The 14,729-nt window shown below is 43.1% G+C and overlaps 1 protein-coding gene and 1 long non-coding RNA gene across 2 annotated transcripts; both read right to left on the reverse strand.

The window, feature by feature from the left end:
* Positions 1-9,974: 9,974 nt before the first annotated feature.
* On the reverse strand, positions 9,975-10,519 carry LOC132111521 (uncharacterized). Its single transcript, XR_009424817.1, has 3 exons — positions 10,461-10,519; positions 10,238-10,308; positions 9,975-10,076 (listed from the first exon to the last, which is right to left on the reverse strand). It is a non-coding gene; the product is annotated as an uncharacterized LOC132111521 (long non-coding RNA).
* An 81-nt stretch (positions 10,520-10,600) lies between these two features.
* Positions 10,601-14,049, reverse strand: LOC132111910 (ABC transporter G family member 20-like). The gene is made up of 6 exons (XM_059519533.1): positions 14,046-14,049; positions 13,448-13,544; positions 12,812-12,980; positions 12,428-12,528; positions 11,502-11,572; positions 10,601-10,644 (listed from the first exon to the last, which is right to left on the reverse strand). The coding sequence occupies exons 1-6, from the start codon at positions 14,047-14,049 to the stop codon at positions 10,601-10,603; spliced, it is 486 nt and encodes a 161-aa protein (XP_059375516.1).
* Positions 14,050-14,729: the final 680 nt, after the last annotated feature.

The following is a 14,729-nucleotide window of genomic DNA, read 5'->3' on the forward strand; positions in this document are numbered from 1 at the left end:
TTTTATATTTTATATATCAACAGCTCTGATCTACCCTGTACAGTATCAGTAGTCAGTCAACTCAAATATTTCTGGACTTGAACTTTCACTGTGTGGCGTCCTCTGAGCCTTTTTCTATCTAACCAACCATTTCCCCTCCGTGAGCAATGCTTGCAGATAAACAACAGGGAGGCTGTGTGTTTAATTTAGGAATGGATGCAGAGACTCCTCCTGCTCTGTGAATAATTGAGAGAAGAGTGTCAGGTGTCATGAGGTCTGTTGTAACTCAAGATGTTTGTATCAAAAGGAAAATGTTAGGTGAGTGGGACTTAAGAGAAGATTGTTGTGTGTGTGTGTGTGTGTTGGCTGAACACATCACAGAAGAGACGTTAGATATCTGATGTGTGCAGGTAGGACAGTCCCTTTGAAATATGTGACGTGATGACAGAAACACGGTAGTCACTCTGTTTCTATGAATTGTGATAGGTAAGAAGACTCCACCTGTACCATGCAACTCAACCACTTCGACCGTTGCACACTATTCATGTTGTGTACACATTTGAGTTTGAGTTATTTGAGTTATTAAATTATCAATGTATTTATAATATACTTATAATAAATGAATAAATTCTATTTTTATTTGCAATAAATTATAATGTTTATTATTATTATATATTGCAAATAATAGATTCACATTGTTAAGTTCATTTGAACCGATGCTATGTTAAATGTGTGTGTGTGCATGTATAAGTGTACACACTCTACCTCTGTACATGATGCAGCGCAGGGCTTCAGATGCATAGGTCTGGGGCAGTACTAGACTCAAATAACGCAGAGGATATGGGATACACTCAGCTGGCCAGATAACACCTACAGGAGGCAGACAGAGATGACGAATTTCATTAATGTAAAACTTTAATCTGTAACATCATCTATGTGTATATTTTTAGTAGTTATTAGTTAGCTTTTGTAACTTGAGCAGGCCATAAATGACAAATGACAAATTAGATTCTGCATATTAATGTGAGTTATGACTGGTAAGTGGGGTCAAGACCTCACTAAGGAGAATTTCCTTAAAAGAACTATCTATATTTCCTTTAAATTTTTATCTCATCCATCAATCAACATTCACCCTGTTTATTCCACTCCACAGTCAATCCACGATTTTACTCACTGAGAAAAAATTTATGGTGACAATGATAAAAAGTATTATGAAAGATCTGTATTACAGCTTACACCATCCATATGAAGCACACAAGGTATGATGACACTTTCAGATATTACAATATACTAAATAATATTGTGAGCCGTGTCCTGGGCACCTATCAGCGTCGCCCTGGCAACGGAGGAGATCCACCTGCACACAATCACCGCGGGCTGATCGGTCCCAACTGAAGACGCTCAAAGGGCGACTACAAAAGCTGCACCTGAGAAGACACGGGTGAGAAAGCTCTCCAGAAGATCGCCAGCTAATGTTGTGTCTCTTATCTCTCCAGAAAGCGAGTGACCGACCAGCCCGCCACCTGAGCACCGGACACCGATTCCCCTTGCACTCTCAGCCGACCGGGCAAACAGGATCACGCAGCACCGAGGACGAGCACCGGACACTACTGGCACCTTCACGTTCACAACCACTAATAAACACCATCCGGGGCTTTAACCCTTCATCACAGCCTGCCGTGTGATTCTTCAGCCCGCGACACTGGTGGAGAATGCGGGCAAACTGCTGAAGAATCACCGGCATCACCACTCCAGTTACTCACCAGTTTGTTTGTTTTTTTCCCCCTTCTCTGTGTCGTCAGGCGGTGACCACCCCCCCCCCCCCCCAGCCATGGAGGAACTCCTTAAACACCTGACGGAGATCAGTATTAGACAGCAGCAAATTGACGGAGACGGAGCGTGAAGTCCCGCTGCTGGATCCTCGCGGTCAAGCCACCCAGCTCCTGCCGAAGATGACCGTCCACGACGACGCGGAACATTACCTGGGCATGTTCAAGTCCGTAGCCACTCGGGAGGATTGGCCCCGCGAAAGTTGGACACGGATACTGGCCCCATCGCTGACAGGGGAACCCCAGCAGGCCTATTTCTCCATGTCGGACGTGGGAGTATAACAGCCAGTTGTCAGCCCGTGCCCAAGCCGCCGAACTCAACCGCCTCGCCCATCACTGGTTGCTCACCGGGAACCCAAGTGGCCGAACGCGTCGTCGTGGACCGGTATCTGCATGCCCTACCACGCCCCCTTCGACAGGCAGCCGGAATGAGGAACCCGGGGACCGTAGGAGATCTCGTCGAGGTAGTCGAGCTAGTGGAGGCGACGTTGCGACGAGAGGCTGGGGAGCGAGCACCGCCGTTTCCCCGGAGGGTGTACCAGGAGCGACACACGCCAGAGGGCACCCAGCGCGCAGTCAGCAGGTCAGCGGTTCCCGGCATACAGGATGAGCCCATGCCAACGGAGCCTCCGCCCTCACCCAATCGCCCCTGGCTGGCAGGCTGTGCAGTTCATCTGGAACCACCGCGAGGGGCACCCCAGACCGAGGTTTTCATCAACGGCCGACCGTTTACAGCTTTGCTCGACTCCGGGAGCGCCATAAGCCTGGTCCAGTCCTCCATATTTCCCCCATGGGCGGGAACCAAAGCTCGCATATCCATCACCTGCGTCCACGGTGACACCCAGAGTGTACCTACCCGAGTGGTGACCATCTCCACACAGACCGGCACCGGGCCCCTGGAAGTGGGCGTGGTCAAGGACCTGCTGGTACCCGTGCTGCTGGGGAGAGACTGGCCAGGCTTGGAGCAACTACTCACCCAAGCTACCCAGCCTTCCAGCCCTGCCGGGAACCGCCCGAAGAAGAAGGACCTCCGCCGAGCTCCTCGACGGAACCCTGTTCTCCTGGCCTCAGACAGCGCCCGAGATGGTGAGTCCCCCCCCCAAAGTTCTAACCTTTTTTATGATGTCTTCCAACAGGTTAGGGGTGGGGGAAAATTTGTGGAGGAGCAGCTCGGGGATGATCGGCTAAAATATTGCTGGAAGCAAGTACGGGTGCTTGAGGGAAAGGAGGTCCTTCCACCGCCGCCTTAACGAGGTCTCCGAGTTCGATGGATACCCGATGCCCCGTGTCGACGAGCTGCTGGAGCGGCTTGGGAGGGCCCGGTTCATTTCCACGCTGGACCTCACCAAAGGCTACTGGCAGGTACCGTTAACAGAACCCACCAAAGCAAAGACCACCTTCTCCACCCCCAGTGGCCACTGGCAGAACCGGGTTCTCCCCTTCGGGCTGCACGGAGCTCCAGCTACGTTCCAACGGATGATGGACATCTTGCTGCGACCCCATCAGGCTTATGCCACGGCCTACATCAATGATGTCGTCATCCACTCGGAGACCTGGGAGGACCACCTGGAGCGGCTCCGGAGGGTGCTTCTCGAACTGCGGCGGGCTGGGCTCACCGCCAATCCCAAGAAATGCCACCTGGCCCTACCTGAAGCAAAATACCTCGGTTTCCGGGTGGGCCGGGGTCTGATCCGTCCGCAGGAAGGAAAAGTGGCAGCCATTCTCTCGGCCCCAAGGCCCACCTCCAAGAAGCAGGTACGGGCCTTTTTGGGATTGGCGGGGTACTATAGGTGCTTCATACCCAACTTTTCCTCCCTAGCGACAGCCCTGACAGACCTCACCAAGAAGGGACAGCCGGAGAAGGTGAGATGGGGAACCCCAGAAGAAGAGGCGTTCAAGAGGGTAAAAGCGGCGCTCACGTCGGAACTGGTATTGCGGACCCCTGACTTTAACTGTCCCTTCTTGTTGCAGATGCACGCATTCGACACCGGGTTGGGAGCCCTGCTGTCCCAGATAAAAGATGGTGAGGAACACCCGGTGGTCTACATCAGCCGAAAGCTGTCCACGACAGAGCAGCGGTACGCGGCAGTGGAGAAGGAGGCGCTGGCCGTCAAGTGGGCAGTCCTGGAGCTGAAGTATTATCTCCTGGGACGGAAATTCACTCTCATCACCGATCACGCCCCTTTGCAATGGTTGGCCCGGGCGAAGGATACCAATGCCCGGGTGACGCGGTGGTTCCTAGCGCTCCAGGACTTCCACTTTGACGTGCGACATCAAGCTGGAGCCGCCAATGCGGATGGACTCTCCCGCCTGTGGACAGCTTTCGCAGGTCTGTCAGGGGTGAATCCACCCCCAGCCCCCACTTCCCCACTCGCCCGAGGGACCAGGACGAAGCTTAGGGGGGGGGGGGGGTGTGAACCGTGTCCCGGGTACCTATCAGCGTCGCCCTGGCAATGGAGGAGATCCACCTGCGCACAATCACCGCGGGCTGATCGGTCCCAGCTGAAGACGCTCAAAGGGCGACTACAAAAGCTGCACCTGAGAAGACACGGGTGAGAAAGCTCTCCAGAAGATCGCCAGCTAATGTTGTGTCTCTTATCTCTCCAGAAAGCGAGTGACCGACCAGCCCGCCACCTGAGCACCGGACACCGATTCCCCTTGCACTCAGCCGGCCGGCAAACAGGATCACGCAGCACCGAGGACGAGCACCGGACACTACTGGCACCTTCACGTTCACAACCACTAATAAACACACCCTCCGGGGCTTTAACCCTTCATCACAGCCTGCCGTGTGATTCTTCAGTCCGCGACAATATACAGTATGTAAACATAAAATGTCATGAACTGATGCAGTGTTTATTCAGAGGGTAATCTATAAATAGTGATCCAAACACAGGCAAATGTCAAACCAGCAAAACCGTCCAAACAATAACAAGAAACACAGACAAAGAGTAATCCAGAACAAGGGTCAGAATAAATCAAGACAAACGAAAACAGAAAATAACGGCTCAGAAACGCAGTACCTAACACATGCAAAACTTCACAATCAATCACCGAATGAACCAGGCTAACCCTGCGTTCCATTCAGAAGGGCTCACCCCTTCAAAGGGTTTACCCTCCAAATAGCTTGTAGGGGTGTAGGGGTAAAAATAAAAAATAAATTTTTTTTTTTTGGAACACACTTCTGCATCATCTTAACCAGACGATCAAGGAGGCGCTTTCGTCATAAATTTTGTATGCTGTTGACCCCCAGTGGACTTTTACATTAAATATAATGTATATTTGTAAATGTAATGTAATATATATCTGTAATGTATATTGTGTCTATGTATTTGAAACATTTGAATGGACTGATAAAGGTACCTGTAAATTATTTTGTTAAAGTACAATGTCATTTTGACCATAATAATGACAAAATATAAATTGTAAAAAATATTGTAGTATAGAAAAATACTATACATACATTTATAGGGGAAGTCAAACTCTGTGACCCCAAACAACTTCCCTGTGCAAAAGATCATTGAGGCCTGAAGTGTCCATGAGTTCTACCCTTCGAAATCCTTCATTCCGAAGAGCCCTTTGAAGTGGCCAGTTTTAAGCACTTCAGTTTGGAACGACCCTTCAACATTGCGGACATGATTGTTTTCATTCTGAAGTGCCTTTAGAAGGGCGATAGATCCCGTTTGGAACTCACCATGTATATATTGGGTGAGCAGGGTTTACAAGACACAGGTGTAAATCATAGACAGTAAAAGAAATGGACACAGCGACCCCATTGGATTCAACGGAGAAAAATGAAGTCAATTAGAAGCAAACACTTCCTGGGGGTCGGGCGTACTGCGCAGACTCAAACTGAGCTTGATGACGTAAATGTCACGTGAGCAACCTGTAAGTCTTCTAATCGCTGTGCCAAGAGAAATCTGAATCACCCACCGAATCTTCCAGAGAAGGCAAGCGTGAACAGGAGCAAATTTTGGTAAGTATTCTGATTAATTATCTCCCTTGACTTTATACCTCCATGTCCCCCGATAGCCTCATAGACAGTAAAAGATTGCCTGCGAGCTTCTCCTCCTGTCCATACGGTAATTTCTCTACTGTGCGACAGAGAGTCGCTGGTTATGACGCAATCGTTAGCCTATTTTTTACAAAAACTGTTTCTACGGGAACATAACGTTAAGATACAAGGTAATGGAGCCTTTTATATATTTTCTTGTTTCTTTAGAAATAATAAATGGACAAATGGAGTCTTTAAACGGCTCAAATGTAAAGTTATTCACTGTCAAAGTGAGTCAATGGAATGCTAACAGCAGGTGGGGGTCCGCTAGCCAATGGCAGCGCCCAGAGGTGCTTCAAAAAAATATGAAACCCTGGCCCCCTGGTGTAAATTAGTGCTGATAATTTCCCATAATCCTTTGCCCGGACTTAAGTCCAATACTGAATGACAGAGGAATAGGATGGAGTGCCCTCTGGTGGTAATCAAAGGCACTCCAGCTGGGATCAGCTTTGATCAAAGGCACTCATGACATAGCTCCCCTCCTAAAAAGCGTTTTTCAGACACTCCGAAAAAAAAAAAAAAAAACATAAAACAAAAGTCCAGGAGGGTGGTGGAGTGGAGGCGGAACAGGGGGAGGGATAGAGGGCAAGGTCCATGGAGAGGAAGTAGGACTGAAGATTGAGGTAAATTGGGGAGCCAAGGTGGAGCTAAAGGAGCAGGTGACCATGGTGGTGACAACTACAGCAGAGCAGGTGGTGACAAAAGATCTCCACGGTAGAGCCGATGACAACCAATATGGCTCAGGCTGAGCAGATGTCCACCAAAATTGAGCTAATGAGGCAGGAGACCACCAAGGCGGCCCAGACAGGACTGGAATAGAGAGAACAGAGGTTTAACAACTGCCAATGCAGCCACAACAGGACAGGCAAACAGTTCAGAGATGACTTGACAAGACAAGCAGGGAGTTCAGGAATGGCCTCCTTGGCCGTAACATGGCAGGCCTCTCAGAGTAGCCAGTGGTTTTCTCAGAGACGGCCTCCATGGCCATAACAGGGCAAACTGAGTTCAAAGGCGGCCTCCATGGCTGTAACGGGACAGGCAGCGAGTACACAGACTGTAGTCAAAACAGGACAGGTAGGGAGCTCATGAGTTGATGCCAACACAGGACTGAGCTCTGGGGCTTGAGTGGACTCTGGCACAGATTCAAGGACTGGACTGGGCTCTTGAGCAGACTCACGGGCCAGAGAACAATGTGCAGCCCAAACACTCAAAATGGCCATTGCCATTACTGGAGGGGCACCAGAGGGTGATAGAACCTTTGAAATTGCCAGGCTTGAGAGTGCTGAGGCCACTGTGATGCCTGCCGCTCAAACCAACATCAGCGGTGGGTCCTCCACACTGGACATCAGTCTCGGTTGCCTGGGCACTGCCTTACATACATCAAGAGCAACGATCATGATAGCCGGGAACACTGGTTCAGTGTCCATGACGGCTGGAGACTCTGGCATGGCAGCCATCTTGCAGAGAGGCTCTGGAGAGCCAGCCATGACAGGACGAGCCTCTGGAGTGGAAGACACCACAAATACTGGGCTTGCGATCCTCAGTGTAGGGCATGCTGAAACCCGCAGCCTATTAAGCTCCTTGGCCACTGGCCAAGACTTCACAATCACCGACTGAATGAACCAAGCTATATATAGACCAATTTGGGTCACATGCAGCTGTGCACACATTGTGGTGGCAGAAAAACACTGGGAACAAGTGGAGGAAAACAGGTAAAATCCATGGAATAAGAGAAAAAAATATATTTTTGTGTCTTTGGATATCAAAATCGGAATGCAAATAATTTTTTATAGAATACTGTTGTCAAAGACGAAGCTAAAGCTAAACGAAGCTAAACGCAGACGTTTAAACTGACAGATTATGGATAAAACCTGCTATGATTACCCTAGATTCATGAATTTGAATTAAACAATAGGTCTACATAATATTCACATATGCAGTTCATAAAGGTCATATTGTATTAGCCCTGCAGTTATAGCATGAAATAGACAACTAGGTAAACCTATAACATTTACCCATTTTATCTCACAATTCTGAATTTTTTCTTGCAAATGTAAGTTTATATCTCCTAGTTCAGACTTTATATCTCAATTTAATGCAACAATTCTGACGGGGGAAAAAGCCAGAAGTGTGGGATATAAACTCATGATTCTGAGCCGAGGGGAAAAGAGAGAGAATGATGAGTTTATTTTTCTTATCAGAATTGTGAAATATAATCTAAGAAATGTGAGAAAAAATGTTTTATTCCATAGGTTCCATAGACTGCAAGTATAAAACGGTCATTTTCTGCAACCAGATAAGCCATTATCACCGTTTGTAAACACCAAATTGGTCTATAGGGTTAGCAGATAGGGTTAATGAGACACAAGTGCAAACAATGAGTGCTGATGAGTCTAGGCAAAGGATTATGGGAAATGAAGTGCAAGACAACAGGAGCTGTTGGGGGTTCGGTGCGTTGCTCAATGGTCTCACGTCAGTTGTGGTATTGAGGGTGGAAGAGAGCGTTCTACTCCCCACAGTGACAATTCCTAACCTGAGACTCGAACCCACAACCTTCAGGTTACTAATTCGACTCTCTAACCATTAGGCCACAACTGATTTTAAAAGTAGAAAAGAATGTCTGCTGGGTTCATTTCCCTCTCCACTTCCTCTGAATTGCTATTTCAGTCGCTATGCTGTTCTCCAAAAGCACCCCTCATATAAAGTTTTGAAACATACCATTTTAACATAATGTTGCAAAAATAATATGTGTGTAATATTTAACAATAGGTTGTTTTTAAAAAGTGATTCAAATTGATAGTGTCTGATCATACCGGCACGACAATCCCAGACATCATAAGCAAGTGTATATTGAGTGAAGCTCATAGCTCTTATTGGCAGATTACACAGCACTTGCTAGTCAGTGCAACCCTTTACTGCTACAGTTACACATCAGAAACAGAATCAAATATACAGCTTGGTTTGTTACCAAAGCAATCCCTTTGTTGCTGCGGTGGTCAAGCACAACTCACTAGACACAAAGCAAGGAATTATTTATGAATAAATAAACTTATATGTCTCAGTCCCAGGGCTGTTTCTAAAATAAACAAAGCACAGAATTTCATAGAACCAAATTCCCCCTACAACAGCCCTGCTCAGTCTTGACATGCTTAAAGGAATCGTTCACCTAAAAATTCTGTCATCATTTACTCACCTTCAAGTTGTTCCAAACCTGTTTGAATTTCTTTCTTTTTTCCAAGTTTTCTAATTGTATGAATATTTCACAATAGTTTCCCTTTATTTTAATTAAATAAATGCAGCCTTCATTAGCATCAGAGATATCTTTCAAAAACATTAAAAAAAATCTTGCAACCCTAAAATTCTGAAAGGCATACTTTAAAAAACAGACACATTTTCACAGACTTCTAATTATTTGTCAATAAAGGAAGAAAATTAATTATACTTCTAAAACTTAAGATGAGAGGATCTGATTGCTTGAAATTTCGCTTTAGATTACTTTTGGTCTTGTGTAAATATTATGAACAGTCCTGCACAACTGCAAACTTCACAGTGGACTACTAAACACTCTAAATGTAGACTTCAAGGACGGCAAAGGCTGAAGATTTGGGACCGGACTGTTGAAATGTATATATTACTAATAAATATAATTACCCTTTCACTTACAAACCGAAATAAACAGCACACACACACACACACACACACACACAGAGAGATCTTGAACCTGGAGACATACATGTAAAGTATTTATGGGAGATAAACACAGCTAACACACACACAAACACACACACACTCACTTTGAAGACCAACAGGATGAAGATCAGCAGAAGGCTCCCCCTATTGCTAAATCTCTAAAACTGCTTGTTCACGAAGTCTTGATGATAAGTAGTAAATCAGTTAAAATGAAATGTGCCAACTAACTGATTTTATTTGTGAGAACACCAAAAATTTTGTGTAAACAGGCATAATTTCATATCCTGCAGGACGGTTCTAAGTGCAGGGTTGTGAATGGTTTGTGGGTGGTTTGTAAATAAGACAGGAATATAGGCTGAAGTATTCCATTCATTCTTTAGTGAATTCATCCCTAAATCAAAAGATGGCCATCTGGTGGATGTGAGCGGTCTCACCTGCCACCCAGCACCTGTCCAGCAGCACCCTCCTTTCTCTCTAACACAAAGGACAGAGCGGTCAACCCCACTGCCAGGTAAAATGTGATGCTGAAAAGACAAAGAAAAGGAGAGATAGATGATATTGGAAGAGTTCCAACATGATGCAGTAGTATTATCTGGCACTGCAGTTATACTTTTGAATGGCTGTAAGTGTGCATCTGTATTAATGTTGTGATTAATGGCATATATGTGCATGCATGTGTCTTTACCTCAAAACTGCTCCTGGCGTCACAAAAGTTGTGAAATCGGTGTTCTTTTTTCCATATATAGGTTCTTCAAACTATGAAACCACATGAAACAAGAAATAAGGATGGTATTTTAGGAAATGAAGAATAAAGATAGAAATAAAGAAAAAGAAGACAGATAAATGAGAGGATAGAGTTATAAAAGGCACACATAGAGAAAAAATAAACATCAGTGCTCTGTACTCACTTTTATAGGGACGGCCACCATGTATGACAAACTTCCCAGCTTTGTCTCGATAAATGCCTTTTGAAAGTTCAGAATAAGACAAGGGAAATGTTTCATGTATTTGAAGGATGGGGAAAAACTTAAATGTACATTTTTAAAATTCACCTCAAAGGCCTTTTCTGCAGCATTAGAGCAATCTGTCGGTCTGAAATATTAATGAGTAAGAATGTTATACTGAAATACAGTGTCATTGTTTAAAGATGCAGTAGGTAACTTTTGTAAAAAATTATTTTTTACATATTTGTTAAACCTGTCATTATGTCCTGACAGTAGAATATGAGACAGATAATCTGTGAAAAAAATCAAGCTCCTCTGGCTCCTCCCAGTGGTCCTATTCCCATTTGCAGTAATACACCGCTCCGGGTAAGAAACAACCAATCAGAGCTGCGGTCCGTAACTTTTATTGTGTTCAAAATTTACAAAATGTATATAATAAGTGAGTACACCATGAATCAATTTTCCAAACCGTGTTTTTAGCCTGTCCTGAATCACTAGGGTACACCTAATATAAGTGTTTATATTCTGACTATTTTAGATTGCTTCGGGGGTACCGCGGTGGAGTACTAACCCAGTACCTTTGTGATTCTTCATAGACATAAACTGAGAGAAGTAGCTCCGGCTACAATGTTCTTCTGCAAGACGCAAGCAGTTCTGTTTATTAACCGCTAGAGCGTCAAAAGTTACGGACTGCAGCTTTAACTCAAATTATCTTGATTACATAATATGTAATAAAAACTATCTAAACTGATCAATTATAATCATGTAAAATATAAGCTATTAATGGTCTCAGACTTTTGAATCACACAAAATTCTGTGAAAATCAATTCAGCCACAACCATAAAGGCCATAAAGTTATTCAGCTGTTAATAAAACTAACAATAGTAGGAGATTAATACTCTGTGTGCTGCCTTAAAAAGGGCACCCTCTTGTGGAAATAATATGTAATCATGTGAATTCATAAGCGAAGTAATATTGATTGGGCTAAAAGTGAATAGAACTCACTGGTCAGATCCAGCCAAACATGTAGTGATCCTCCATTAACCACCTCTCTGGAGACTCTGGGCTGCAGCATCCTGCACACACACAAAATATTAAAGCATAATTTCACAAGGGCCAATAAGGTACATTTCACAAGGGCCATGTTTAAAGCATAAAAGAAAAACAAAAATATGTGTAATATTTAAATTTATTTTAAGTTCCAGTCAGGACAGAGATGCACAAAACATGACTCAGACACCTTTGGACAGACTCACACAGAAAGGCAGGACAGACCTGCTTTTCTCCACCTTAGAAATGAACTCCCGCAGCCTCTCCCAACACTCTCTCCATCAGTGGCTCTGCTACAGTCGTTGTCACCTGACAAGTCACATTGTTTATACGAATACTTGCGTTTTTTAGGCTGAAGGGAGTTCATACAGGTAGTTGATGTTGATGACATATTCAATCCTTATGTTTTATGTGCACTGATGCAGTCGAGTGTTTCTGACTATTGAAGCAGGTGTTTGTGTTATGTATAAGATATTTGAGTGTGCATGATTAGCTGATGTAAATGAACCCTTAATAGGAGGAATGGGTCTAAAGAACATCTGACACACCTTAAGAAGATGCAGAAAAAAAAAATCATCACACACATACAGTATTGGGTAACAGAAGTGTTTATTGGTTAAAGGAAAAGTTGTAAATTAATCACTTTTATTTAATTGGTTATTTGGAATGAACTGGCCAAACAAGTCAAATGGTCCAAATAGGTTTTTAAAAATATATACAATCAAAACAAAAGACAGCTTATTTGACAGAGCAAATATGTTTCTTTCTAAAGGTGATCTTTAGATTCAGGTTAATGGAACTTGGCAGACATTCTTTGGTCACAACATCAAAATATCTTCAGGTCATTTTCATAACAAACGTCTTTACACAATTGAGCTCACCTTTTGGTTAGATAGCTGGTGAAATTCTCCCCAAACTCTATGACACCCCAATATTCCCCATTACGGATACCAGCAAAAGCTTCAGAATGAGACAAGCTCACCTGCAGAAAGGAAACAGGAAACTGTTCTTTTATCTGGAAATGAACACTGAAAATAAATGTTAAGGTTTTTTAAGTTGTCTTAGTTCCTCTGAATTTTTGAAGTGAAATCAAGAAATGAGGAAGTAAGAGAATAAGAGTCTGTCTGTCTATAATTTCTATTATATTCTTTCTATTCTTTTTTTATTTTAGAGAATTTAAAAAAATACTGTCAACAGACAAAGTTTAGTCCGATATAGATAGGATTTATTTTGTAAATTTTGTGTTTGAAAACAAATGTTTGTACCTGGTAGATGCTTGTGTTGTCAAGGAAAGACAGCAGTGATCTACTATAGGCACTGGGACTGCTTTCATTATTGACCACAGCCACATCAATGTCTTTAGGGTTTCCACCAATACACAAGCACATCAGACAGATCTGAATTACAGGCAACAGGAACTGGAAACAAATAGACCTGAGTACAAACCAGAGGAACACACAGATCATTGTTTTGAGTTAAAATGCTCTGATTATCTAAAAAAAAACAAAAAACACATTGATGCAAGATATCTGCACAGTGCAAGAGATGGTCAACAGGACAACAATTAGATATTTAAGAACATTCAATTATTCCTGCAGTCATCCATTTATTCAATTCGCTTAATAAGAAATAATAAAAATGGACCACTTTCAATTTTTTTGGAAGAGCTGGGATCCCATTTGCTCCAATAGCATTTCTATGACTTTCCAAAAGAGAAAAAAAAAGAAAAATGTCAAACTTGCAGTCACAAAAACTAGCTGTTTGTTATTTAACACCAAGTTAATATAACACATGGTGTTATAAATTTGTTACATTTTTTAAAAATGAAAAAACTAAACTTCACAGTAAAAATCACAGTCTGTCCAAAGGTTTCATAAATAGTTTGATTAGAACATCATTACCCTGGCATTCGCCTCATTCGAACCAACGTCTTGATCATCAGTGCTGCAATGTTACGCCGTTTTGGTATGACGTGTCTGGCTCGCACTTTCCAGTCAGCTGCAGACACACAAGAACATTTCCACGGAAAACATTAGTCTAAATTGTGATCAAAAGATGCTATTCTAAATTCATATTTTTTTTTAGGTACATTTATAAAACCAGTAACAGTTTTGGCTAAGTTTACACTAGTGCGTTTAAATTAAAAAAAAAATTGTCAACCCTCAAAAAACAAGAGACTTTCGAAAATGCTGCAGACCCCGTTTTAGATCGAAAACTCCGGGGATGCGTTTCAGTGTAAACGGACCAAAATGTAGACTTTTGAAAATGATGGCATGGCTGCCCACATTCGCTCTCTTATCAGATAAAAACATCTCAGTAATCCACACGACTCCAGTCCATCAATTTACAAAGTAAAAAGCTGTGTGTTTATAAGAAACAAATCCATCAGTAAAGCATTTTACTTAAAACTGTAATTTCTGGGTAAAATATGGACTGGAATGGTGTTGTGAATTATTATGATGCTTTTAGCAGCTGTTTGAACTCTTATTTTGACGGCACCCATTCACCCCAGAAGATCCACTGGTAAGCAAGTGATGTAATGCTACATCTCTCCAAATCTCCTAAGAAAAAAAAACTCATTAACATATTGAGTGGCCTGAGGATGAGAACATCTTTAGCAAATTATTAATTCAAGTATAAATCAGTCTAAGATGATTCACTTGCAAAATTCTCCAAAGACAAATAAAAATAGAAACAAATTAAACAATTGTTGGCTGGAAGCAGGAGCAGAGCTATAATTTAATATGGACAACATGGTTCACATGATTTGGTCTTTTTTCCCTCATTTTGAGATCTCTGACTTGGCAATCCTGAGCACAGTTTGTAACACTCTTTTGAAAATCTAAAGGAAACACATTTGAGATTACCAATGTCTGTTTCTTTCAGGAGAAAAATCTGAGAAGCTGAAAACTGAAGCAAAGCAAGACTAGGAGAAACGCATTGTTGTTTAAGATATACTTATCATATTTAGAAATTAACGTCACTGTTCTGGATCGGTGAGTGTATGTACATAAACATGTTGTGATTGTGTCTTTGGTGTCACTCTGTGTCTTTTGCGCATGTGACTCAAGAGTAATACATCAATAGGGAAATTATGCACTGCTTCAAACACAACAGGCATCATGCCCTCAAGACAAACTGGAAAAACAACACTTTGAAGAGAAATACAATTAAACAATAGTC

This window comes from Carassius carassius, chromosome 31 (assembly GCF_963082965.1).
Source record: "Carassius carassius chromosome 31, fCarCar2.1, whole genome shotgun sequence".
Lineage (NCBI taxonomy): Eukaryota > Metazoa > Chordata > Actinopteri > Cypriniformes > Cyprinidae > Carassius > Carassius carassius.